Source organism: Canis aureus, chromosome 8 (genome assembly GCF_053574225.1).
Source record: "Canis aureus isolate CA01 chromosome 8, VMU_Caureus_v.1.0, whole genome shotgun sequence".
NCBI lineage: Eukaryota > Metazoa > Chordata > Mammalia > Carnivora > Canidae > Canis > Canis aureus.
The window spans coordinates 54,300,259-54,324,449 of NC_135618.1; the positions used below are offsets into that span (position 1 = coordinate 54,300,259).

The window sequence follows — 24,191 nt, forward strand, 5'->3', positions numbered from 1 at the left end:
TTGCCAAGAACAACTTCAGCTCCACCACCAAGGCCACCACCCAAATCCTGAGCTTGGCACAGTGAAAGTGACACAGGTGTCCCTAAGTATAAGCAAGAGGGCATAGTCCTCGTGGTCAGACTCCTGTGATGGCGAGGGAATTCTGTATTTAAAATTCCTACCTGCTGTTCCTGTTTCTGGCTTCTGGACTAGATGGGATAAACCCATTCCTTCTTCCATCAGCCGACAATGTTGGGTGAGGACCCATCAGACTGATAGCAAGGCAGGACTCTGGGCAAGATACAGAAAATGCAAGTACGGAAATAAAGAACACCCACATGAGAAGAGAGGAAGTTTATTCAGAGTTTATAGCAAGGGAGCCAGCCACTTTCACTTGTGTTTGGCAGAGACTCAAAGGCAGGGAAGTAGGAGAGCTTTAGAGTGAAAAAGGGAAAAGCTTCAGGTATGCCCAGAAGGGAAATGTTGGCATGAGGAAGCTGGAAGTGCGCTAACTAGAAGCCAGGCATCTCCTATGATTGGCTTTGAGGGCATATTTGGTTGTCTCTGGTGGGTCCTGAGTTGGATGTGGAACAAAAATAGGAAAGCTGGCGGTCATTGACCATGTCTTGATCCTTCTGGGACAGTTGCTACAGTTGTGGTTTGGCTTCATGGACTGGTTGCTATCAAGGTGGTGGGTCGGAGTGTTATCGTCCTATGTGGTCTGGCCACTGTCTCTCATATCCAGTCTCTCACAGGCAAGATGTGGTAAGCAACGCTCAGATTGTCTAGCCACACACTGGGGATGAGGTGAGGGATGAGAATGGGTATTTCCAGAGCAGCTGGCCCTGGACACAGGCCTCCTCAGTTCCCTCAGCAAGTTGAGTTCTTTTTTTTTTTTTTAGATTTTATTTAAGATTTTTAAAAGATTTTATTTATTTATTCATGAGAGACACAGAAAAAGAGGTAGAGACACAGGCAGAGGGAGAAGCAGGCTCTATACGGGAGCCTGGTTCAGAACTCGATCCCAGGACCCCGGGATCACACCCTGAGCCAAAGGCAGATGTTCAACCACTGAACCACACATTCATCCGCAAGTTGAGTTCTTGAACGGACTGCATTCAGGGAGGACCCACTGGAGTTGGCAAGCCTTGGGCATCTGGGTGGAGGAGACCTAGGGAGTCCTCAGCCTTGCCCTCTTTCCCCACTTTTCTGTTTGATTCTGGCTCCGTCTCACAGAGGCTGCAGGGAGATGAGACCCAACCTTCGGCTTGGGAGGACTCAGAAGACTGGCTTTCAACACGCAGTTTACAGTTTGAGAGGCTCACCCTGGCTGACCTGCTTAGCCAGGGCACCGCTGTGCTGTGAGTCTGGCACCCTTCCCTTCACCCCAACCCTTTAGGTCCTGCACACTCCTGCCCCATCCTGGGAGACCCCTTCATAAGACTTTGCTTCTTCAGGGAGGAAGGCAGCAATGTGATGAGGAAAGTGCACTTCTCCACCCAGATCATCCACCAGTTTGAATCAAGGCTTTCTGAGTAAGTATGAGAGCTCAGGAATTTCCTCATTCCAGCAGCCTGAAAGTAACTGTGTCCAGTGGTGCCTGGGTGGCTCAGTCAGTAAGCAACCAACTCTTTGATTTCAGCTCTGGTTGTGATCACAGTGTCGTGAGATCCAACCCCATCCCACATTGGGCTCCATGCTTGGCATGGAGTATGTTTGAGATTCTCTCTCTCTCCCTCTGCCCCTTCCCCCTGACTCTCTCTAAAATAAATAAATAAATAGTCAAAAAAGATTTTATTTATTTATTCATAAGAGACACAGAGAGAGAGAGAGAGACAGAGACAGACAGAGACATAATCAAAAGGAGAAGCAGGCTCCCTGCAGGGACTCTGATGTGGGACTTGATCCTAGGACCCCAGGATCATACCCTGAGCTGAAGGCAGATGCTCAACCACTGAAGCCACCCAGGAGTCCCAATAAATAAAACCTTTAAAAAAAAAAAGTTTGTGTGAAAAACAATCTCTGGGTTCTTGGGCAGGTCTCTCCCACATCTGGTCCTAAATGCCTCTTTCCTCAAATAAAGAGATTGGATCATACCAGTTTTTCTCAGCCTTTTAAAATCCATGGGCCCTTTGGGTGAGCACGTAAAACCTCACACCTTCATCTGAGGTGTAATAGTTAAGTGATCACTTTCGATGACAGATTGGTTGGGTTTATACTTTTGCAAATGTATAACAAAAATAGGCAGTCTATCCTCTCCCAAACCAGATTTTCAGAGCACATATATATATATTCCATCCCTATTGTAGCAATCTATGATCCATTATTACTGTTTACTTGGGGTTTCTTAAAAGCCTGTAATAATTAATACCTGTAATTTATTAATGTGTCAGGAATTCTACTAAAGGCTGTGTGCATTATCTTGTTTAATTATCACAACTGGAGATATATCACTCTCAAACCAAATATCCAAAATTCAGTTGATAACTGACCAATTTGCCAGACTTATCAAAACATTTTAGCTGTAACTTTTTTTTTTAAAGATTTTATGTATTTATTCATGAGAGACACAGAAAGAGGCAGAGACATAGGCAGAGGAAGAAGCAGTCTCCCTGTAGGGAGCCCAATGTGGGACTTGATCCCAGGACCCCGGGATCACACCCTGAGCCAAAGGCAGATGCTCAACTACTGAGCCACCCAGTTGCCCCTTAGCTATAACCTGTGTGGCAAACTTTATTGGGTATGAAGGTTTAAATAGGTTTTTAAAAAATTTTGTAATATTTTGGTTGATTGGTTTTAATCGTGAATCAAGCATGTTAAGGAAGGTTCAAGTCCATTCAGCTAATTCAAATTGATTTTTAGGGAATTGGCTTTCAGTAATCTGACTTTTGTCAAATTGACTTGGGTGGAGTCCTGGTATTATCTTTATGTTGGAGGTTCAGAGAGGTTACCACACCTGTCAAAGGTCACACAGCTAGTAAACAGCGCAGCTGGCTCTCAAAGACCAGCACATCTTATTATGAAGCTCATACTCTTCGTTCTATTTACCCTCATGTATGCCTTAAAACTCTACCCACCACCCACTGCCCCATCATTTCACATCCAAAGGTCTTGCTTGCCCTTTTGTAGGCTGCCAAATACCTCTTGCCCTCAGTGAGGGCAGCTCAGTTAAATTCAAGTGATGATTCCTGAACTTGAGCACCTGTTACATGCTCTCTATTCAGTCATTGGAATGGTTTGCAATAGGGCAAGTTCAAGAAGTTCTCCCAACTACTTTTTGGAAACTGAGTGGGGTTTTTGTCAATCAGTCCACTGAGAACCTGAGGCTGAACTGCCTCTACTGGGCATTTATGATCATCTCCCTATGACTAGGAAGTCTCACTTGAGGAGGTATAGATTTGAGAAGAGCAAGACAGTACCCAAAAATCCCACCCACATCTTCTTCACATGCACATAAGTGCCTGTCACTCAGTGCTGGAGCTGACCTTAGGTGATGAGTCTTTCTGGTGTTTTGACAGGGCTATTAAACTCTACCAACAGCGAATCCAGTGGCTCACAGAAAGCAGCAGAAAGGTAAGAGGCAAGGATTTCATTTTCTGCCCCCTTTTACTCATTCCATCTGTATTTGTTACAGTTCTTTTAGTTGCAAATGACAGACCTCCAATTTAAACTGACTTAAGCTGAAAAAGGAATTTCTCAACCTACATAAATGAAAAACCCAAACACAGCTGTATCCATGGGCTCAGATGATGTCATATCTTTGTCTCTGGGCTCTCCTTTTCTCTGGGTTGGTTTTATTCTTTTTTTTTTTTTTTTTTTTTTAAGATTTGTTTATTTATTTGAGAAAGAGCATGAGTGGGAGGGGCAGAGGGAGAGGGAGAGAGAATCTCAGGCAGACTCCATGCTGAGTGGGGAGCCCAACACAGGTTGGGGCTGGATGTCACAACCCTGAGATCACAACCTGAGCCAAAACCAAGAGTTGGCACTTAAGTGATTGAGCCATCAACAGGCCCCACCATACCTTTTTCTGATGGAGCTACAAAAGAGCCATGAAACAAGCACAGGCTGGATCCCAGAGAAGCAATCACCCATAAATCAATTTGTGGGTCCTCTGGGTGTTGAGGCAGCCTGGGGTGATAGACAGGCCAGCATTGGGCCTGCTTCCCAACTACTGTCAGCAAGGCCATGGGCAAGTGGCCTCACTTCTCTGGGTGTCTGTTTCCATATTTATGGAGGATAAAAGCAGGACTTAAAAACCAGTGGCATGCTGGCAAATCTGGCCCACAGCCATGTTTTTCTTGGCCCTCCTAGTTTAAAAATATTTCTCGAGTTAGTTGCCAAGACTTAAAATCCTGGTGTTCTGTGTTTATGTCTGTTTTTAGCCCTCTCTTGAAAAATGGGAATATCTGGCATCACCAGGTTTCAATTCCCTCTTACGTACTTACCCAGTTATTTCTACAGGATAAATGTCTAGAATTCCAATGGCTAAGTTTAAGAGAATGAATGCTTTCAATTATAAAATCTCTAAAGACAGTTTCTGTAAATTGTAAAAGAATAGAACTGGCCCCACTCTTGAACTTCTTTTGGCTCCTGAGGATTGGTAATGTTCTGGGAGGCCTCAGAATTTGGGTTGTTTGGGTCATGAATTCAACATATATTGATTGGATGACTACTACATATCAGGCACCAGTCCAGGATTGAGGATTAGAAACATGACCAGTACAAAGGTCCCACCTTCATGGAGATTATAGTCCAATGGGGGAGGACAGAGAATGAATAATCAGCAAATCCTATGCAAGCCAAATTAGTGATAGTGCTATAAAGAAAAATAAAGCAAGGCAAGGGAATAGAGAGTAGGATAGAAAGAGGGCTATTTAAATAGAATGGTCAAGGAGGAGACATCTGAGCAGACACCTGAAGGAGATGAGGGCACTCTCACGTAGAGATCTAGGGGAGCACATTCCAAGCAGAGGAAACAACAAATGCCAAGGCTCTAAGACAGGAACAAGCTTGGCATGTTCTAGAAGCAGCAAGCAGGCCAATGTAGCAAGCACAAAGTGAGTGATATGAAGGAGAGGGGAGGAGATGAGGCTCTAATCAGGGGTGGCCTCACACAGTTCAGAGCTCATTCCACAGGTGAGGCTTTTAATCAGGAGGGTGACATGATCTGACTTAAGTTTCCAAGAGATCACCGTGGCTACTTCATAAATTGACTGTAGAGAACCGAGGCCAGGTCAGAATGGTAGTGACTTCAGCTCAAGAGCTAGGATGGATGGAATGAGAAATGGTGGGCTCAAGGCGTGGCTTGAATGTAGAGCCAGCAGGACTGCTGATGGATTGCTGATGTGTTTGGGGCCAGAGTGGTTGGGTGCCTGTTGAATGCCATTCACAAGAGGACCAGGTATGAGGAGGAAAGCAAGAAGTCTTGGTTTTACCATATGAAATCTGAGGCTTACCAGACATCTGGGCAGAGACACAGAGCAGGCAGTTGAATGCATATGTTTGGAGCTGCCAGAGAACTCTGTCTGCAGATGGACTTTGAATTATCATCAGGGTCCTAATGGTGTTCTAATCCCGTGACACATGAGATCATTTAGGGAGTGAATGCAGAAGAGTGGTTCTTAACAGGGTGGGGAGGAGGGGACAGTTTTGCCCCCAGGGGACATTTGGAGAGGTCTGCAGGAATGTTTGGTTGTCAAGAGTGAGACAGGAGGTTGCCCGGGAAGCTGCCAAACATCCTACAGTACACTGGTCAGCTCCCCACAGCAGAGGATTGTCCAGCTCGAAATGTCAGTAATTCAGGGCTTGACAAACTCTGATGTGAATAAGGAAGAGAAAAGAAGATGAAGCCCTAGCCCTGTGCTTCTCAAACATTCAAGGCAGCCAAATACCTTTTGGTGGGCGGAGCAGGGTGGGGGGGCTGTTAAAATGCAGACTCTAATTAGATGCAGATCTGGAGTAGGACTTGAGATTTTGCATCTAACAAGTTCCCAGGACATTCTACTATGTAGACTTTGCGGGGAGGTGGGAGAGGGTAAGAAGGACTGGACAGCAAGTAGAAGAAGCAGAAAAACCTGATGTCCTGAAAGACAAGAGTACTTGTTAAGTGCTTCAACTTGCTTGACGCAGCCAATTAAAGAAAGCCAATTAGAGGAAGCTGAGAACCTACATTTGACCATTGGGTTTGGCAAGAGTGAGATCATGGATCACCTTGACAAGTGTAACTTCGGGGGAGTGGGGAGGCAGGAGCCTAACCCCAGGGGTTGCAGAGAAATGGGGGTGGGTAAGGAAGTGTCACTAAAATGTGAAGCAGGGAAATGAGGGAAGCAGGAGGGACAGGTGCGGTCCTGAAAGGTTTCTTTCCTTTTTCAGATGGGAAATAGTATTTTGTAGATTGTATGATGATCGAAATGGTACAATAGATAGGAGAAGCTGGTGACCTAGGAGAAGGGATGATTACAGCAGCAAAGCCCCTAGTTGGCAAGAGAACAGTGGGTAATGGAAGTCAAAGGTTGGCCTTAGAGCTTGAAGTTGTAGTAGATACGTCATAACGGGGGAAGAAGACCAAGTGTGTGGGCAAAGGGGGCAGGCAGGGTGGTAGGTTCTGTGTGGAAAGTTAAAAAATAAAAACAAAACTCTGGGTTGTCTTTTCTCAGTGAAATCAGAGGCAAAATCCCTGGCTGAGGGAGCGTTCAAAGGGAATGTTGGGGTGTACTCTGTGGGAGTAGAGAAACAAATTGAACAGGAAAATGCAGTAAAGCAGGATTTAAGGCAAAAAGCATTAAGTGGAACCCACTGCCCCAAAAGAATGATCCGTCTCGTGTGAATGAAAATCCCAGTTCACAACGCAGCTGTAACAGGACGAACAGTCCAAGGCGAAGTCCAACGCATCTGCACGTAGAGCGCAGTGTTAGAAACATAATTAGAAGCTCACAGAAATACCTCGGCAGCTTGACACATCTGCCTTTGATTGGTAGAGTGGGCGGAAAACAAATAAGGATGTCGAGAAGTAGAATCAAATCAGCTGATGTGATTAGATAATCCAACTGTATATCTTGCAAAGGATGCTTTGCCGTGATCTCCAAATTTTCTTTAATGGACATATATTCCTTTATCAGAATGGACTGTAAATATTAGGGGGGAAAAAAAAAAAAAAACTTGTGCAGACCAGGCTACTACAAAATAGGAGCAGATGAGGCCCAGAACTAAAATCAGGACAATGGGTTTTGCCTTTTCATCTACAAAATGGGCCTGCCTTCTGCTGCTTTTGGAGGCTGGGGGTGCATTCCAAATTCTGCATCATGCAGAAGTGCCCGGTGAGAGGCTTAAGAGAAGCACAGAGCTGTGTTGGTTGTTTCCACTTGCCCTCTTTGGTTTTAGGCATTTGGTCTGATCAAGGGAGCCAGAGTCGCCATTGTCATTGATGTGTCAGCCGCGAGCAGTGGCTCTCAGAAAGAGGAGTTCCAAAATGACTTCCTGGTGAGTCTGTCTGGCAAGAGAAGTACCTGGAACCACCTCCCACACACACCCCCCTCCCCTCTGTGAGTCTTGCTAACCGGCTTTGTTTATAGCAACTGCAAACTGAGGTGTTTTGCAAAGAACAATTCACACTTAATTAGCACCTACAGTTTAAAGAAATATGTAGAGCTCATTTTCAGTTCCTGTGTGAGCTTCTAGCATTCTCACCACAGCACGCCCGACCAACTAGACTTGGCCACAGGAGCCCCCAGTTCCCTGGAAAGAGGACGTGCCAACAGTAATCAGTTGGACTGGGTCCAGCATAGCTTAGCACAGGGTCCCAGACCTTTTTCTGGACCAAAGAGCTAGTTTGTTATCTTTCGCCTGTCCATAACAAAGAAGCGAAAGACTCTGGAACCAGATGACTGGGCTCAAGCCCCATCACCTGTGTTACTTCTGGGCTGTGACCCTGCCACCTAATCTCCCTGTGCCTTCCTTTCCTCATCTGTAAAATGCAGATGAGAATAGTAGCCACCTGACAGGGTTGCCATGGGATGAAAGGAATTCATGCAAGTTAAGTGCTCAGGGAAAAAAAACAAAACAAACCTGTAGCTTCTGTGAACTAATGTGGAGGGGTTCTTTTCCTATGGGGACCCCTAGAGCTTTGGATGCAATAGTTTGAGGACACTTTGTAGAGCTCAGCATGGGCTAGTCATCCGAGACTCGGTCCCCTTTCCTGGTCTCAGTAGACGTCAGGAAACAGCGTTGTCCCCTTCGTAACAAGTCTTCAGGGTTGAGTTTCTAAAGATTCCCCCAGGTGTGCTGGTTGCAGATTAGCCAGATTAAGGTCTGTGTTGGTGGCATAGAGATGAAATTCTACGTAGCCAGGAAGGGGGGGGTGCAGGAGCTGTCTTACTGTTGGATATTCATCCACTATAGCTTGAGAGCGTCAAATAGGCTGCCATTGTGCCCCATGGCTCCGTCCCCACCTCATGTGCTTCGGAGAGAAATCACTGCCCCTGACCTCTGTCCTCCCTCCCTGGATGCCACGGTTAATGGTCCAACCATAGCACATATTGAGTTGGGTAGCTAAGATGCTCATCTCCCCCATAGTGCATGACCCAACTGTGTGACAGCCCTAAGGAGTTGCTCCAGAAGAAGACATCAGCCTGCAGTCACTGGGAGAGAGTGAGGGGGATCTGTGCTCTGCCCCCACCACACACACAGGCTAGGATGGGTCACCTGGGCATTTGCACCCCTCTCTGACTCAGTGGGCAGGAAGCAAATGTCAGCTTGGGTCCACTAAGCGACCCAGTCCCAGCACAGCTGACACCCGGGTCCAGAGGGGCCAGCCCCAGCGTGAGGAGTGAGGCAAGGCTCCAAGTGGCCCGCAGCTCCAGGAGCCAGTATGTCCCTTTGTCTGCCAGAGCCTCATCAATGAGCAGCTGAGCCACAAGGAGAAGCTGTATGTCCTGTCCTTCGGCACTGCCACCAGCGCCCTCTGGCCAGACCCCGTGGATGTCAGCACCTCCACGTGAGTGACTACACCTTGGCCAGGGTGCTTGCTTGTTCATTTACCTTCCTGCATGGTAGCATCTTTCTGGAATGAATACAGTGCAAACCCAAGACCCTGACAGGTGAGTGACTACAAAGAGACAACCCGCAAAGCAGCCACACAGGGATCAGTAACCTTTGGGAAAGCGGCCACTCTTGTGAACAATCCACAAAATGAAAAGACAAGACAACTACAAGGTACCATTTTTGTCCAGCAAACTAGCACAGATAGTTTGCTTATTTTGACGATAATACACGTTTAAAAATTAACACAGTATGGAGAGGTAAATAATAGCAGAGTCTCTGTCTCACCTCTCAATAACTGTTTCTTCTACATACTTCCACAGCCTGTCATGTACATGCTTCGGTATGTTTGTCCTCTTTTATTTAAACATAAATGGGAAGGCATCACACCATCCTGCACTTTGACTTTGCACTTAATTTGAGTACCATTCTCGCTTAGCACCCACAGATCTACTTTATTCTTCTTTAATGACTGCATATTATTCCACTGTATAAATGTACTGTGATTTAACTAGTCCTTTATTTGGAAGCTTCTAGTCTGGGTTTTTTGGGGGGGATTCGTGAGGGGGGGGCCAAGGGATGATGTATAAGAATTTCTACTTTCGGGCAGCCCCGGTGGCGCAGCGGTTTGGCGCCACCTGCAGCCTGAGGTGTGATCCTGGAGACTCAGGATCAAGTCCCACGTGGGGCTCCCTGCTTGGAGCCTGCTGCTCCCTCTGCCTGTGTCTCTGCCTCTGTGTGTGTGTGTGTGTGTGTGTCTATGAATAAATAAATAAAATATTAAAAAAAAAAGAATTTCTACTTTCTTATGCTAGTAGGTAAAAATTTCTTTCCTGTGAAGAGTATATCCTTGGTTGCCCACCAGGTACTAGGTGCCATGCTAAGCACTTTTCATGTGCGATCTTATTCAATACTTACAATTAGCATATGGAATAGGATTCTTGTCCCCATTTTGCTGATGAAAAAACTGGGACTTGGGTTAGGGCATGTGTCTAGAGTGGCAGAACCAGGATTGGCTACCAAAGCCCAGAGCTGATTCCCGGAAAACCCACGTGTATGTATTTCTGGGTTGGAGGTCCCCTTGCCCAGCACTTCTAGCTCAGTTCCAGCAGCACTGGCTCTGCATCCTGCTATGACAGTTCCTGGGTGGCTGTGACCAGTCCTCGAACTCTCTTTACCAGAGTGAGGCCCAGATGCCTACCCCTCACTCAACTACTGTGACCATGAGGTGAGGGATAAGCATCTGGTGTGTGGTGGGAATCTCAGTGAATGAGAGCAGTTTTAGCTGTGGTTTCTGCTCCAGTTAGACCCCCAATCTCTGGGATGTTTGACCTAGAAGTCACCCTGAGGTCATAGGCAAAAGCTTCTCACTCCTGGAGGCCACTTGTGATTTTGATCATATCTCTGCCACATGTACTATTTTAAAACATCAACTCTCATCTACATGTATTATTGAAGGAAACTATGAGTACCTAACAAGAAGCCCGTTATCACTTGCCGTAATTAGAATGCAGCCATAACAATAAGTATAATGAAAGCAAATAAAACAATGATCTCAAATTCCAACTTGAAACCCATCGGCTGGAGAAAGTGGTAGCCCTGGGATCTGCTCTCCATACAGAGGGGAGACTTGACAGTTATAATGAAAGACAGACTTACTGGCAATGAGCTAAGATTTTCTTAATTTTATTTTTATTTTTTTCGATCAGATGGAAAGAGAAATGGAAAGAGCAAAACTCCCTCACTGTTAACAATGTGAGGTATTTAACCAAGAAAGCTCTGCGTGAAATAATTTTCCCTCTTAGGCCTGGGGTGTACCCCAGCCCATGCAAGATGCCACCACATGGCCATGGTGCCCCCTCTTGGAGCCCTCTCGGGGCCAGGGGATTAAATCTGCACTTGGGGGACTGGGTAGTGGCTTGGGGCATACAGAAGGAGCTTACCTCAGACCCTCTGGTAGCAGAGTGGCTTGAATCAGGCCTGGTTTGAAATCCCAGTGTTGCCAGCTGCTTACAATATCACCTTGGGCAAGTCCTAACTCAGTTTTGTCATCTATAAAATGGGAATAAAGGTATTTACCTCAAGAATTATGGTGAGTCAGAAACTAGCTCGTGGGTGTCCTGAACCCGGCACCGTGGTTACATGTTTGTCATCTCCTCAGCCTCCAGGAACTCAAGCTCTGGGTGAAGAAGTTGCAACCTGATGGAGGCAGCAATCTGCTACAAGCCCTGAGGAAGATCTTCACCCTGAAAGGGCTGAATTCTCTGGTGACCATAATGGGAAGCTGGTAGGTCTCCTTTCCTATGTGGGTAACAGACCACACAAACGGGGCTGGGGAACCAAACTGGTGTTTGAGAAAAGGCCATCACACAGGACTCTTCACACACACTTGAGAGAAGGACTTAGTTCACAGGCCATCTGTCCATGGGTGTTGGGGCAGGGCAGCCAGGGCAGGCCAGGCCTGCAGTCCACTCCACCTTGCATCTTCCACAGGTGGCCAGTTAGATTTGGTAGATGGTCCCATTTTTCTCTGGAATGTCCTTAAAGTGATTTGACTGGGGCACCCCCTGTTCTTCTGTCTCCTCTCCAGCCCAGATCAGCCTTCTGAAATTCTGTCTGACTATATCCAACAATCAACCATGGGAATGGGCCTCATCACCCACATCATCACCTACAAATGCAGCAATCAGGTGCCCCTTGTAAGTACCTGGGATTCTTCATTGTTTCCTTTGGGTTGGCCATAGTGATCCAGCTGGGCCATCTTGGATGCTCCATGCATGGACAGGCCCCCTGAAGTTGTGGAACAGAATATGACTCTCCTTGTACCTAATTCTTCCTTTGGGCAGTTGGGAGATTCAGTCAAGGAGAAGGCTTATGGGAGTATTGGCATTGCCCTAGTGAGGGCTGACCCTATCACCATCCCTACAGGCTGTCCTAAAGAACCTTGCAGAACATCTTGGGGGCTACTACCACTGCTACAGCCCAGAAACGGAGGTAAGCCCTTCTGCCAACACACTGCCCCTCCTACCTCCCTGTCTAGGCGACCAGGGCCAGAATAGACCATGCTATCTATGTAAGTACATAGATGCTTCCCCTCCCTGCCCGCTGTTTTCAATAGGTTTGCACAAGTATAGTCAGTTTAAGATGAAGGTGGGAAGAACAGGGACAGTGTGAAGTCATGGGAGATCCTTTGCTCAGCGTGCATGATGAGTCAATTGCACACTAGAGAGCCTAGAGGCCTTTTAAAGCCTAGCTGGTGGAATCCTGACTCTCTGTCATCAACATAAGCTCCACCCTACCTCTGCTCCCACTAAAGCTGAGTCTGAAACAGTTGCCTCAGGTCTTTCTCCAAGATACATCCTTGCTGTTACAGGGGACCCACAGCAATCAATTCTGAATGAATGATGAATTCTGTAGCCATCCATCCAGTAGTGTCCTTGTCCCGATTAATAATAGCATTACGCACCCTGTGTCCACAATGGAGATAACAATTAGCAAATGTGTGTGTAGAGCCATTTGGCAGATTGAGAATCCAACCATCTGTTCAGCTCACAGGCTGTGTCTTGCCTGAAACCATTAATAGCCATAAGCCAGTGAGTATTTGCATCTCACAGTATTCAAGTGTCACAGAATCTACCGTTTCATACCAAGGAGCCAAGGTCAAACAACATTTTCCTTGGTTTACACCCTTTCTGGTTACATCATTTCCCAGACTCTTGTTTGTTGAGGCCACAGATTACAAGGGCTAGGAAAGTACAGTAAATGAATGAAACTAACTGGTTTAAGAAATCTTTTATTTTAGGAGCACCTGGGTGGCTCAGTCAGTTAAGTGTCTGACTCTTGGTTTTGGCTCAGGTCATGATCTCAGGGTCATGGGATCCAGTGGGGAGTCGGGCTCCCTGCTCAGCCTGGAGTCTGCTTCTCCCCTTCCCTTTCCCTCTGCCCCTCCCCATCCTCATGTGCACCTGCCAAGTGCCAACTCTGTCTCTAAAAAAAAAAGAAAAAGAAAAACAAATATTTTACCTTAAAACCTGTGCCCATCTTGGCTTCTCTATTGTATTTTCTTGGTAGAAATATAAGTGCAATAAATTTCATTGTCTTATTTTAATATGATCAAGACAACGGCAAAAGGATAACAAAAAACTTAAGCTGACTCAGCGGGGACAGCAGAGAGTGCGTCGGGCTATGGAGGACTAGATAGCGCCTGCCCCATCTAGGGAGGCATCCCTGCTCAGCCCCAGCCCATTGTTGCTCTGGAGGAGTGTGACCCCCATGCTGCCAGGTCTTCCAATAGTTTGAACCAGAAATCTGAATCTGTGTGTATGTGTGACTTCTGTACTTTCTTTTAAAATGGAGGTGAGGGGCACCTGGGTGACTCAGCAGCTGGGCGTCTGCCTTCGGCTCAGGGCGTGATCCTGGGGTCCTGGGATCGAGTACCCACACCAGGATCCCCACAAGCATCCTGCTTCTCCCTCTGCCTGTGTCTCTGCCTCTCTCTCTGTGTCTCTCATGAATAAATAAATAAAATCTAAAAAAAATAAAAATGAAAATGAAATGAGGGTGAAATTCACATAACATAAAGTTAACCACTTTATTTTTTTTTAAGATTTATTTATTTATTCATGAGAGACAAAGAGAGAGAGGCAGAAACACAGGCAGAGGGAGAAGCAGACTCCCTGTGGGGAGCCAACGTGGGGACTTGATCCCAGATCCCGGGATCACACCTTGAGCCAAAGGCAGATGCTCAACCACTGAGCCACCCAGGTGTCCCTAATCACTTTATCTTTTTTGAGATTTTATTTATTTGACAGGGAGCGAGTGGGAGTCAGGGGGGTGAGGAAGAGGGAGAAGCAGACTCCTCACTGAGCGGGAAGTCAGATGTGGGGCTTTATCTAAGAACCCCGTGATTATGACCCTAGCCAGACTCCCAATGACTGAGCCACCCAGGCGCCGCCAGCTTTAAAGTGAACCATTAGCAGCACTTAGTACATTCACAAGGTTATGCAACCACCACCTTTATCTAATTCCAAAACATTTTCATCCCCCTAAAAGAAGAATCTGTGCCCATTAAACAGTTACTCCCCATTTCCCCTCCCCCACACTGAAACCACTGATCTGTCTCTCTGGATTCACCTATTTGAATATTTCCTATAAATGGAATCATGCACCTTTTGTATCGGTCTTCCTTACATTAGCATAATGTTTTCAAAGTTCATCTATGTTGTAAGCCTGTCTCTGAGCTTCATTCTTTTTTTACAGTTGATCCATTGTCTAGATCTTTTGTTTGTCCATTCATCAGCTGATGGACACCTGGGCTGTCTCCAGCCTTTGGCCATTGTGAACTGCTATGAATATTGATGCACAAGTACCTGAGTCCCCTTTCTCAATTATTTTGGGTATATACCTACAAGTGGAACTGCTGGGTTAGGTGGTAATTCTGTGTCTAATTCTTTGGTGGTAAAACCGCCAATCTGTTTCCCACCAGTAGTGCACAAGTGTTCCAGGTCTCCGCATCCTCACCAACCCTTGGTATAGTCCTTTTTAAATTATGGCTATAGCCAGTCTAGTGAGTGTAAAACGTTTCTTCATATCTTTAAGGTGAGGATTTTCTTCAGTTATTTAAAAACACTGCAGGCCAATACTGTAGAAATGGAACACAACACGTTCCCAGGCTCTATCTGGCACATGGATGCTAGTTTATAATGTCTGGTTTAACCAACCCACCACTCAGCTTTAGGAAGTGATATGACTGCTTGCCCTTTCCTGTGTTGGCCACAGCTAGTATCCAAGTGACCTCTAATGGCTGATTGCTCCTATTACCCCCAGGTCTACACCAGCTGGGACATGGATCAGCTGCTGGCAGAAATCCAGAAAGCCCAGAGCCTCCTGGGCCACATCCAAGCCTTGTGCCAAAAGACCCCCTGTGAGGAGCTAACCGGCATGATGAAGGAGGTAGGTGGTGTAGGCAAAGATTCTGGAGCTGGCTCACTCCCATCTTCCTTTCCCACCTGTTTCTCTGAAAATATGGTTGCCAAGACCCCCGTGTGCTCACAGAGAAATAAGGCAAAGCCCTGCCCTTCACTGTACCCCGCAGCTCTGAGTGGGCCCTCCCCTGTGCTAGAAGGATCCTGATGGATTTTTTAAAGATTTTATTTATTTATTCCTAAGAGACACAGAGGGAGAGGCAGAGACGTAGGCAGAGGGAGAAGCAGGCTCCCTATGGAGCCCAATGCAGGACTCAGTGGAGGACCCTGGGATCACTACCTGAGCTGAAGGCAGATGCTCTACCACTGAGCCACCCAGGCGTCCCCCTCATGGATTTTCTATCTGAAAAACGTATTTCAGAGAAAGGCCAGCAGGCTCCGGCCACCCCACCCACCTCCCGCTGTCCCTGCCCTAACCCCCAGTTTGGAGGATGGAAACCTCACCACACAGAGTGAGCTGTCTTGAAGATGGTCTTTGCCATTCAGGTCAAGTGTCCCTGCCGGTGACTTGATTAATATAACGACAGCAAAATAGCTCGGCCAGCTCATGGAAGTGGCACCATAAAAGCTGTGAGCTGTTTAGTCCACGCAGAAAACGTAACTGCGGACAGGAGGCACTGAGAATGGATTTATAGCTCCACCAAATGAGGGTGCAGATGGGACAGACAAGATGTCTTGGTCTGGCTGGATGGGGTGGGAGAGCACAGCGCCTAGAAACTGGAATGTTACATTTCAGTCCCAGCTCTTCTACTGAGTATCTATAAATCACAAAAACTGTAATTTTTTAAAAGATTTTATTTATTTAACAGAAAGAGAGCACAAGGAGGCAGAGCACAGAGCGCAGGCAGAGGGAGAGGGAGAAGCAAACCCCCTGCTGAGCAGGGAGCCCAATGTAGGGCTTGATCCCAGGGCCCTGAGATCATCACTGGAGCTGAAGGCAGACGCCCAAGCAACTGAGCCACCCATGCACCCCAACTCTTAGTATTATAATTAGAATAGTTCTCATTTACTGAGTGCTCATTCTAAGATAGGCACAATACTTAATTCTTTAAATGTCTTATTTCAGCACAACAGTCTGCTGTAGATATAGTATTACCCCCATTTTACTGGTGAGAAAACTGAAGTCCAAAGGCTAACTAATTTGCCTCAGATCCCAGAGATAGAACAAGTTTGAGCTGAACCCAGGTCTGCCTGATGGCAAAACCTGAACCAGGAGTTTCCTACAGTGCAACGCACGTATTACCCACAGTTTGCAAGATAATTACAAGATAATTACAAGTGGATTAGTTTTTTTTAAATGTGCATTTAAAACTAGCTCGTTACAGTAGTAATACACCTATTTTTGTGGTGGGGGGTTTTAAACATTTTATGTATTTATTCATGAGAGAGAGAGGGGCAGAGACATAGGCAGAGGGAGAAGCAGGCTCCCTGTGGAGAGCCCGATGTGGGACACGATCCCAAGAACCCAGGATCGTGACCTGAGCCAAAGGCAGACGCTCAACCATTGAGCCACCCAGGTGCCCCAGTACATCTTCTTTCTAAAATTATTTAAGTACAATAAAGGGAGTCAATTTTTAAAATTAAATCAAATTAACAAAAAGTTTTAACGGTACATATTGGGTTTGTTTTCTTTTTTTAAGATTTTATTTATTTATTTATTTTTAAAGATTTATTTACATATTGAAAGAGAGAGTGTTGGGGACAGGAGCAGAAGGAAAAGGAGAGAATCTTAAGCAGGCTTCATACCCAGCACGGAGCTCATGTGGGGCTCAATCTCACAACCCCAAGATGACCTGAGCCAAAATCAAGATTTGAATGCTTAACTGACTGAGCCACCCAGGTGCCCCTAAGGATTTTATTTGTTTAAGTAATCTCTACACCCAGCATGGGCCTTGCACTCACAACTCCCAGTTCAAGAGTCACATGCTCCACCAACTGAGCCAGACAGACACCCTCATATTTGATTTATTTTTAAAAAATTCTAGGGGTGCCTGGCTGGCTCAGTCAGTGGAGCATGCAACTCCTGATCTCAGGGTTTTGTAATGTAGAGATTACTTAAAAGTAAAATCTTTAAGGGCACTTGGGTAACTCAGTCAATTGAGCATCTGGCTCTTGATTTTGGGTTCAGGTCAGATCTCAGGGTCATGGGATCAGGCCCCGAGTTGAGCTCCATGCTCAGCATGGAGTCCACTTGTCCCTCTCCCTCTGCTTCTCTGCTCTCTATCACATGAATAAATCTTTAAAAATAAAAAAGTAAATTTTTAAAAAAAAATTCTAAATAATAGCACAGTGGTACTCAGATACAGCATAATTCTTGAAGGCAGTACTCAGATGTCTAAAGTTTGGGAATTGCTGTTCTGTGTCTTATTTATACAGGAGTTATGACTTAACATCTCAGAACATCAGGCTTTCAGTCTATAAATGTGTGCAAGGGGAGGCCAGGCTAGACCAGGGCTCCTGAAATGATCTGGTGTAGGAGTTACTTTTTACTTCTTCGAAGCCTTGCATTAGGAGCTCATGGAGGGGCCACCTGCCATCTTGGAGCCTACCGCGTCAATCTTGATGGTAAGGGTTGGGGAAGGGGCCAGGAAGACAGACAAATCAAAGAGGAAGCAAGTTGCTGGGGACATCTACTTTCCCTGGAAATTCCAGCCATCTCCAGAGAAGGGGATGGGGCTGGTTGGAGGAGAAAATAGAACTGCCTTTAATTTATCAGGTAATGTTTTCAGATGCTCCACTTAGTGGAACTGGGTGGGACGGGGAGACTAAGGACTCATTGGTTCTAAAATATGATTTTGTAATGAGGGCTTTTAAATTTAATTTAGATTTCCACAGAGATTGCAAAAGGGCCACTCACAGGTCTCTTGCCTAAACCCCCAAAGCATGAGGGTCCCCTCACAATTGAGTTCCCAAACTTGGACAAGACTTCTGCAGAATGGCTAAAGATCAATGGCCTAAAAGGTAAGTCCCCAAAAGAGGACAGACCCCAGGATTCAGGTGACTGATGAAAAGGCACGAGCCCTCTGGGGCTTCCAGAGTTGCATCTCAAGCCCCACCCTTTATTTACAGCCAGGAAGCTAAGCCTTTATCAGGTTCTGGCACCCAACGCATTCTCTTCTGTGGAGGAATTTGTGCCTATTCTCCAGAAAACAGTATCTTCCACTATCCATGAGGTAACTCCAACTCAGAGTTCTCTCCATTCCTCTGCAGGGGGCTCCTCTGTGGCAGTTCCCTTCTTAAATGTTCAGGAAATAAGAGTCATAAGTCAGAGCACAGGGAGCAGGGGTCTGGGGTCCTGGGGTGGGATGCAGGCTTTCCACCCAGGACTCTAAAACTCTCAACAGATATACCCCAACTGCTGTTTTGCAAAGATTTGAAAATGAGCTCTGGGAGATGGGGCGAGAGTGAGCACGTCGTTCTGCGGTCACCTCCTCTGCGAGGATTGCTGGCAGGCATGCAGAACACACATGCTCTCATCATGTCCTCACTGTACCTGGCAGACACTTCTGCTCTAGCTCCTCCTGTAATGTGTTAGCATGTGCCCCTGGTGCATGCCTACACCCCTGCCAGAGTAGGAGCCTTTAAAAGAACAAACCACCCTTCCCTAATCTCATATCCCCAATATCTAACACAAGCAAGCAGCTGGTGCATATTCCCTGGACAGCTGCCTGGTGGAAGGAAGGATGGAAACATGAACATATAGAAGTATGAATAGAAGAGGATGGAAGGGTAGAGAAATAGAAGGAAGGTATAATAGGTGAAGAGGAAGAAGGTCAATGGAAATATGGAAGAACTAAAGAGAAGAGGGATAGAGAATTGTAGCAGCAGATTGATGAGTGAGTAGGTGGGTGGATGTGACAACTTGGCGAAGGATGAAAAATTAGATTTTCAAAGTGTCCATGGAGACCTGTCTGGGTTCCCAACCCTAAGAACCCCTGGCCAGTGTGTTTTAAGGTCTCCAACGCTGCTACCTCAAACCCTCCAACCATGTCTTATATTAAGACTCTGATGTTTAGAAGACTCCCCCACCCACCCCCACCCCCAGAAGGCAGCCTGGCTTGCTGTCAGGTGTGGTGCACTCAGGGATCACTGTCCTGAACCTTCTGCTGCTGAACCAGGGAGGCATAATCCAGCCCCAGATGTCCTCAAACCCGTTTCCCTCTCACACATCTGATTGGGAGAAACCTGGTGCCCAAATTAAACTTATAATCATTTCCCGCATGTGCTCTGTTCACCTGCTGCCCATCCTGGCCACATCTGTGTGCAGAAGGCAATGGTACAGTTTGAATGGCATGACGGGACAGTGAAGAATGTTCATGTGGACCCGCCCTTCCTCTATGAGTACCAGGTTAGTAATGGGTCCAATTGGTCAGAATATGGGGTCTGGCAGGGGAGGAGTGAGGGGGGCACCTGGGTGGCTCAATTGGTTAAGTGTCTGCCTTCAGCTCAGGTCATGATCTTAGGGTCCTGGAATTGAGCCCCATTTGGGCTTCCTGCTCAACTGGGAGTCTGCTTATCCCTCTCCCTCTGCCTTTGCCCCCTGCTCATTCTCTCTCTCTCTCTCTCTCTCTCCCCACCCCCACAAATAAATAAATAAAATCCTTTAAAAAAGAAAAGAATATGGGGTTTGGGAAGAGGGGACAGGAGGAAGGTGCCGTGGAATGTGGAGACCAAGCCATTGACTGAACTCCCTCTTATAAATAGACTGTGCTCTGCCTCTAGGTACCTCTGGAGCTTCCTCTACCTGCTCTCCAGGCAGGGACCTGTCAAACAGACAAGTTTCTAACCTATTGGGGCAAGATCTACTCCCTCTCCTATTCCAGACAATGAAATATGTGGACTCTTCTCTTCCTGGTCTTGTGGCAGACTCATCCAGGATCAGTGGAATGTTTATACTGCCTGGATACCCATGTCCCCATCCCCAGAAGCCAACCTCCCCCTACAGACCCTTTAACTGGACATCCTTTGGTCAGTCTCTCACTCTGTGTGGCCCATGGGTTTGCAGAAACAGCTCAGCAGAGCTATGCGGATGTATGAAAGACGGATTGAGTGGCTCTCTTTGGCCAGCCGAAGAATCTGGGGCACCGTCTGTGAAAAAAGGTACCTTCCCTCAAGTAGCATTGTTGTCCTTTTTGAGACCCCCTTTGTGACCTAAGCACCTACCCGACTCATGATTCCCTGTTGGTAGCATCAGAAACTATCCCTTAGGGATCCCTGGGTGGCACAGTGGTTTAGCGCCTGCCTTTGGCCCAGGGCGCGATCCTGGAGACCCGGGATCGAATCCCACGTCGGGCTCCCGGTGCATGGAGCCTGCTTATCCCTCTGCCTGTGTCTCCGCCTCTCCCTCTCTCTCTCTCTCTCTCTGTGTGACTATCATAAAAAAAAAAAAAAAAAGAAACTATCCCTTAGATTCAGGATCAATGGTCACTCAGTAGAACCCCTGCAGAAAAAAGTTGCCACTACCAGCATCACTATCAATACTATCATCATTGTGTTACTCAGGATTCTTTCAGTTAAAAAGCAACACAAAATAAATGCCAATTGGCTTAAACAAAACAAGGAGGTCTGGTTGAAGGTAACTGAAAATTCTAAAATAGATCTGATAGCTGTCTTCAAGCATGGCTCCATCCAGGGGTTCATGCATGTCAAGAATCTATCTCCATCTCTCAGCTCTACTTCCTTCCCTGTTGGCTTTGTTGTCAGGCAGGCTTTCCCTTCCAGGAATAGCCACCTGCAGCTCCCCACTTACTTTACCAATTTAGCATTCCTGGGGCTTGAGGCAGGGCCTGTCCAGGAGCTATTCACTGTGACCTGGGAGGTAGGACATTCTAATTGCCTAATGTCAAATGCCCACCCTTCAAGTTTAGGGTGGGTCTGTCCCACTCACTTGATAGAAGCAGAGGAGTTTTCCAAAGGAAAATCAGGATGCTGCTGTGGGGGGAGGTGACGGATGCTGAACAGGGAGAAAAAACTGGCAGTGTTTATAGCATCATTACCATCCCATACCTTATTGGATGCATTACCACTTACAAAGTACCATACTATTCTATCATTTAATTCTCAAAGCAACTCTGGAAGGAATCTTGTTATAAATAGTTCATAGTTAAATACAGCAAGGATCAGAGAGGTTTTGTGACTTGCCTAAGTCATACAGGAAGTGGGACCTGAACCAAGATCTTCTGACGCTAAATCCAGTGGATTTTCTTTTGCATCTGTAATTGCCATCTTGTGCTCGCTTTGGCAGCACATTCACTAAAAAAATAAAAATAAAGAAATGGAACCCCATAATTGCTATCTCAAAATGAGAGTGGAGGGTGGAGTTAGGAATTGATTTGAAGTAGTGAAAGAAGGCCAAATGGACAGAGAGAAGAAACAAAAAGATACACTTATTTCCCTAGAAGCCCCAATACACCTAAGTCCCCATCTCATTTGCTTACTTGTTTCTGTTGCCCCTACAGAGACCCCAACCTATAATAATATCGAATGCCAATGCTTTAAAACAGGGAAATGTGTGAAAATCATTCTAGGCAGCCCCCCTGCCCTGTAAACCATCTCTACCATTGGCTTTACTCCATGTTAGAAGCCCCTGGGAGAGAAGCTTCCAAGACCCCCTTAGTCTACTATTGTAAACCCACTCCCACTGACCTCACTCCCTGGAGAAAGATTTTGGCCAGCTGTGAATTTGGCATGCAAAATTCCTCTGGAAAAAGCTTTAAATAGTAAAATGGAACAAAATAAACATTATCTGAGTGATTCGGTTCTCTTCTTAAAGCTTGTGTTTCTTTTTAGAGTGGTTATACTGCTGGATATCTCTGTGACCAATTCCATGTACATTATTCATATCCAGCACTCCCTGCGGCTTCTGCTGGAAGAACAGTTGTCCAACAAGGACTGCTTCAACATCATCGCGTAAGTTCCTAGTTCCCCCTGAGGCGGGGGATGCTGGGGCCAGGGGTCGCGTGTGCTCAGTGCTGCCACTGGGCTAACATTCCTGGCAGGTGGCTAGATGACATGTCACCAGCACCTAGCATGCTACGCTGACCATCAGTTTATCTGGTTTGAATCATCTTGTTTGGGGTATTGAATAATTAAATGGTGGCAAGACAGTCCCACTGGGGCGAAGGTGATAAGTGGCCCCAAAACACAGTGCTTGATCAACCAAGATAAAGTAACTTAGCCCATTGCCCCATTTGGATTCCAAGCTGATAAACAGCAAAAGAGAGAAAGAAGGGACCCCAGGCATGCCCCAGTGTGAGGTCCCAATTCAGGTCTAGCAAGCCACACTATGTCAAGAACATTGAAGATTCTAATTCCAAATGTTAATTATATAGATTTATATATATAACTATATATATTCGAATTATGTGTAACTATATAATTTATATAAATTATGTGTATTTAAATTCTATATTTAACAGATAAATAATTTGATACATAGGTATAAAACATAAATATTGTGTATAGAATATATATTTTTAAAATTATGTATAACTGGGGCAACTGGATGGCTCAGTCAGTAGAACATGCAACTCTGGGTCTCAGGGTTGTGAGTTTGAGCCCCACCTTAGATGTAGAGATTACTGAAAAATAAAATCTTTTAAAAATTATATATAACTATATATATTTAAATTATACATAACTATATACCATATATTTAAATTATGTACTATATGTAATCCATATAGTTACATTTAATTTAAATATATATAGTTTTATATATTTATTATAATTGCATAACTTTTCCACTAATTAAGAGAGAAAAGGAACCCACTTGGACAATTTTTTTTTAAAGATTGATCTATTTATTTTAGAGAGTGAGTACAAATAGGAGGGACAGAGGCAGAGGGAGAGGGAGAGAGAATCTCAAGCAGACTCCCTGCTGAGCACAGAGCCAGACATGGGGCTTGAGCTCATGACCCCAAGATCATGACCTGAGCCAAAGCCAAGAGTCAGACACTTAACCAACTGTGTCACCATGTGCCCCAGACTATACATTTTTATACCACTTCATATCAAATAGGGAATATTCTAAACCTATTAAGTCAGCATTCATATTATATATTATCCTGTACCAGAGCCTCATCTTTTTCTAATACATTCTACCAAAAAAAAAATGGCTAGAGAAATACTTTAGGCAATGCTTTCATTAATTTATCCAACCATTAATTCATTCAACAGACTTTTATTGAAAGCCTGCCATGTACAAATTGCTGCGCTAAGCATTGGGGAATATGGAAGTGAATACATATAATACCTGTCCTCAGGGAACTTGGGATCTACTAGAGGGAGACAGGCATGTTAAGAAATAAGTGTGATTAACTGATTTCTGCAGAAAGAGGTAGAAGGCAGGATCAGACCATCCTACCTGAACACAGGAGATCAGGAAATCTTCACAGGGTCACCTGAGTGCTCAGTTGGTTAAATGTCCAACTCTTGGTTTCAGGTCAAGCTATAATCACAGGGTTGTGACATCAAGACCCACATCGTGTTCCAAACTGGATATGGAGCCTACTTAAGATTCTCCCTCTCTATCCCTCTGTCTCTCACCCTTGGTCCCTCTCCCTGCACTCATGCTTTCTCTCAGTTTCAAATAAGTAAATAGGGAATCCCTGGGTGGCTCCGTGGTTTGGTGCCTGCCTTTGGCCCAGGGCGTGATCCTGGAGTCCCGGGATTGAGTCCCACAACGGGCTCCTGGCATGGAGCCTGCTTCTCCCTCTGCCTGTGACTCTGCCTCTGTGTGTGTGTGTGTGTGTGTGTGTGTGTGTGTCATGAATAAATAAATCTTTTTAAAAATCTCTTAAAAAATAAGTAAATAAAACTAAAAAGAAAAGAAAATCTTCACAGAGGAGGTGATCCTTTTGCTGAGTCTTGCTAAATGAGTAGGTGTTTGCCCAGAACATGGAAATGATGAGGGCAGCAGGGAGGAAAGACATTTTCAGTAAAGGAAGCAACAGGAAAATTAGAGGTGTTGTAATTATGAGACATAGACTGTGGGGTCACAGACTATGGAATTTTGGGAGCATCAGGGAGTTCAATAGGTTATAGGGAGAGAAAGAGAAATTGTGCATGAGAAAATTAAACAGATGATGGAGGGTATATATATATATACATATATATGATATGCTCAGGAGCTTTTATACTATAGGACATATAGGCATTAGAGGATTTTAAGCAAGGTAAAAAGATGATCAG

The 24,191-nt window shown here is 45.6% G+C and overlaps 1 protein-coding gene across 11 annotated transcripts in view; it reads left to right on the top strand.

The window, feature by feature from the left end:
• VWA3A (von Willebrand factor A domain containing 3A) overlaps positions 1-24,191 on the top strand; it is a 59,751-nt gene that overhangs the window by 8,678 nt on the left and 26,882 nt on the right. For 10 of the 11 annotated variants that reach the window (XR_013385033.1, XR_013385035.1, XR_013385032.1 and 7 more), the window contains exons 4-18: positions 1,216-1,340; positions 1,437-1,514; positions 3,498-3,552; positions 7,360-7,458; positions 8,865-8,971; positions 11,177-11,302; positions 11,606-11,714; positions 11,944-12,009; positions 14,842-14,967; positions 17,511-17,564; positions 17,825-17,960; positions 18,069-18,172; positions 19,267-19,347; positions 20,005-20,099; positions 21,789-21,908. Coding sequence is in view for 5 of the 11 variants with exons in the window: in XM_077906945.1 (XP_077763071.1) it covers positions 1,216-1,340; positions 1,437-1,514; positions 3,498-3,552; positions 7,360-7,458; positions 8,865-8,971; positions 11,177-11,302; positions 11,606-11,714; positions 11,944-12,009; positions 14,842-14,967; positions 17,511-17,564; positions 17,825-17,960; positions 18,069-18,172; positions 19,267-19,347; positions 20,005-20,099; positions 21,789-21,908 (1,481 nt within the window). In the remaining 6 variants the exon portion in view is untranslated. The remainder of the gene's footprint in view (positions 1-1,215; positions 1,341-1,436; positions 1,515-3,497; positions 3,553-7,359; positions 7,459-8,864; positions 8,972-11,176; positions 11,303-11,605; positions 11,715-11,943; positions 12,010-14,841; positions 14,968-17,510; positions 17,565-17,824; positions 17,961-18,068; positions 18,173-19,266; positions 19,348-20,004; positions 20,100-21,788; positions 21,909-24,191) is intronic. The other variant, XM_077906946.1, reaches the window with a different exon arrangement.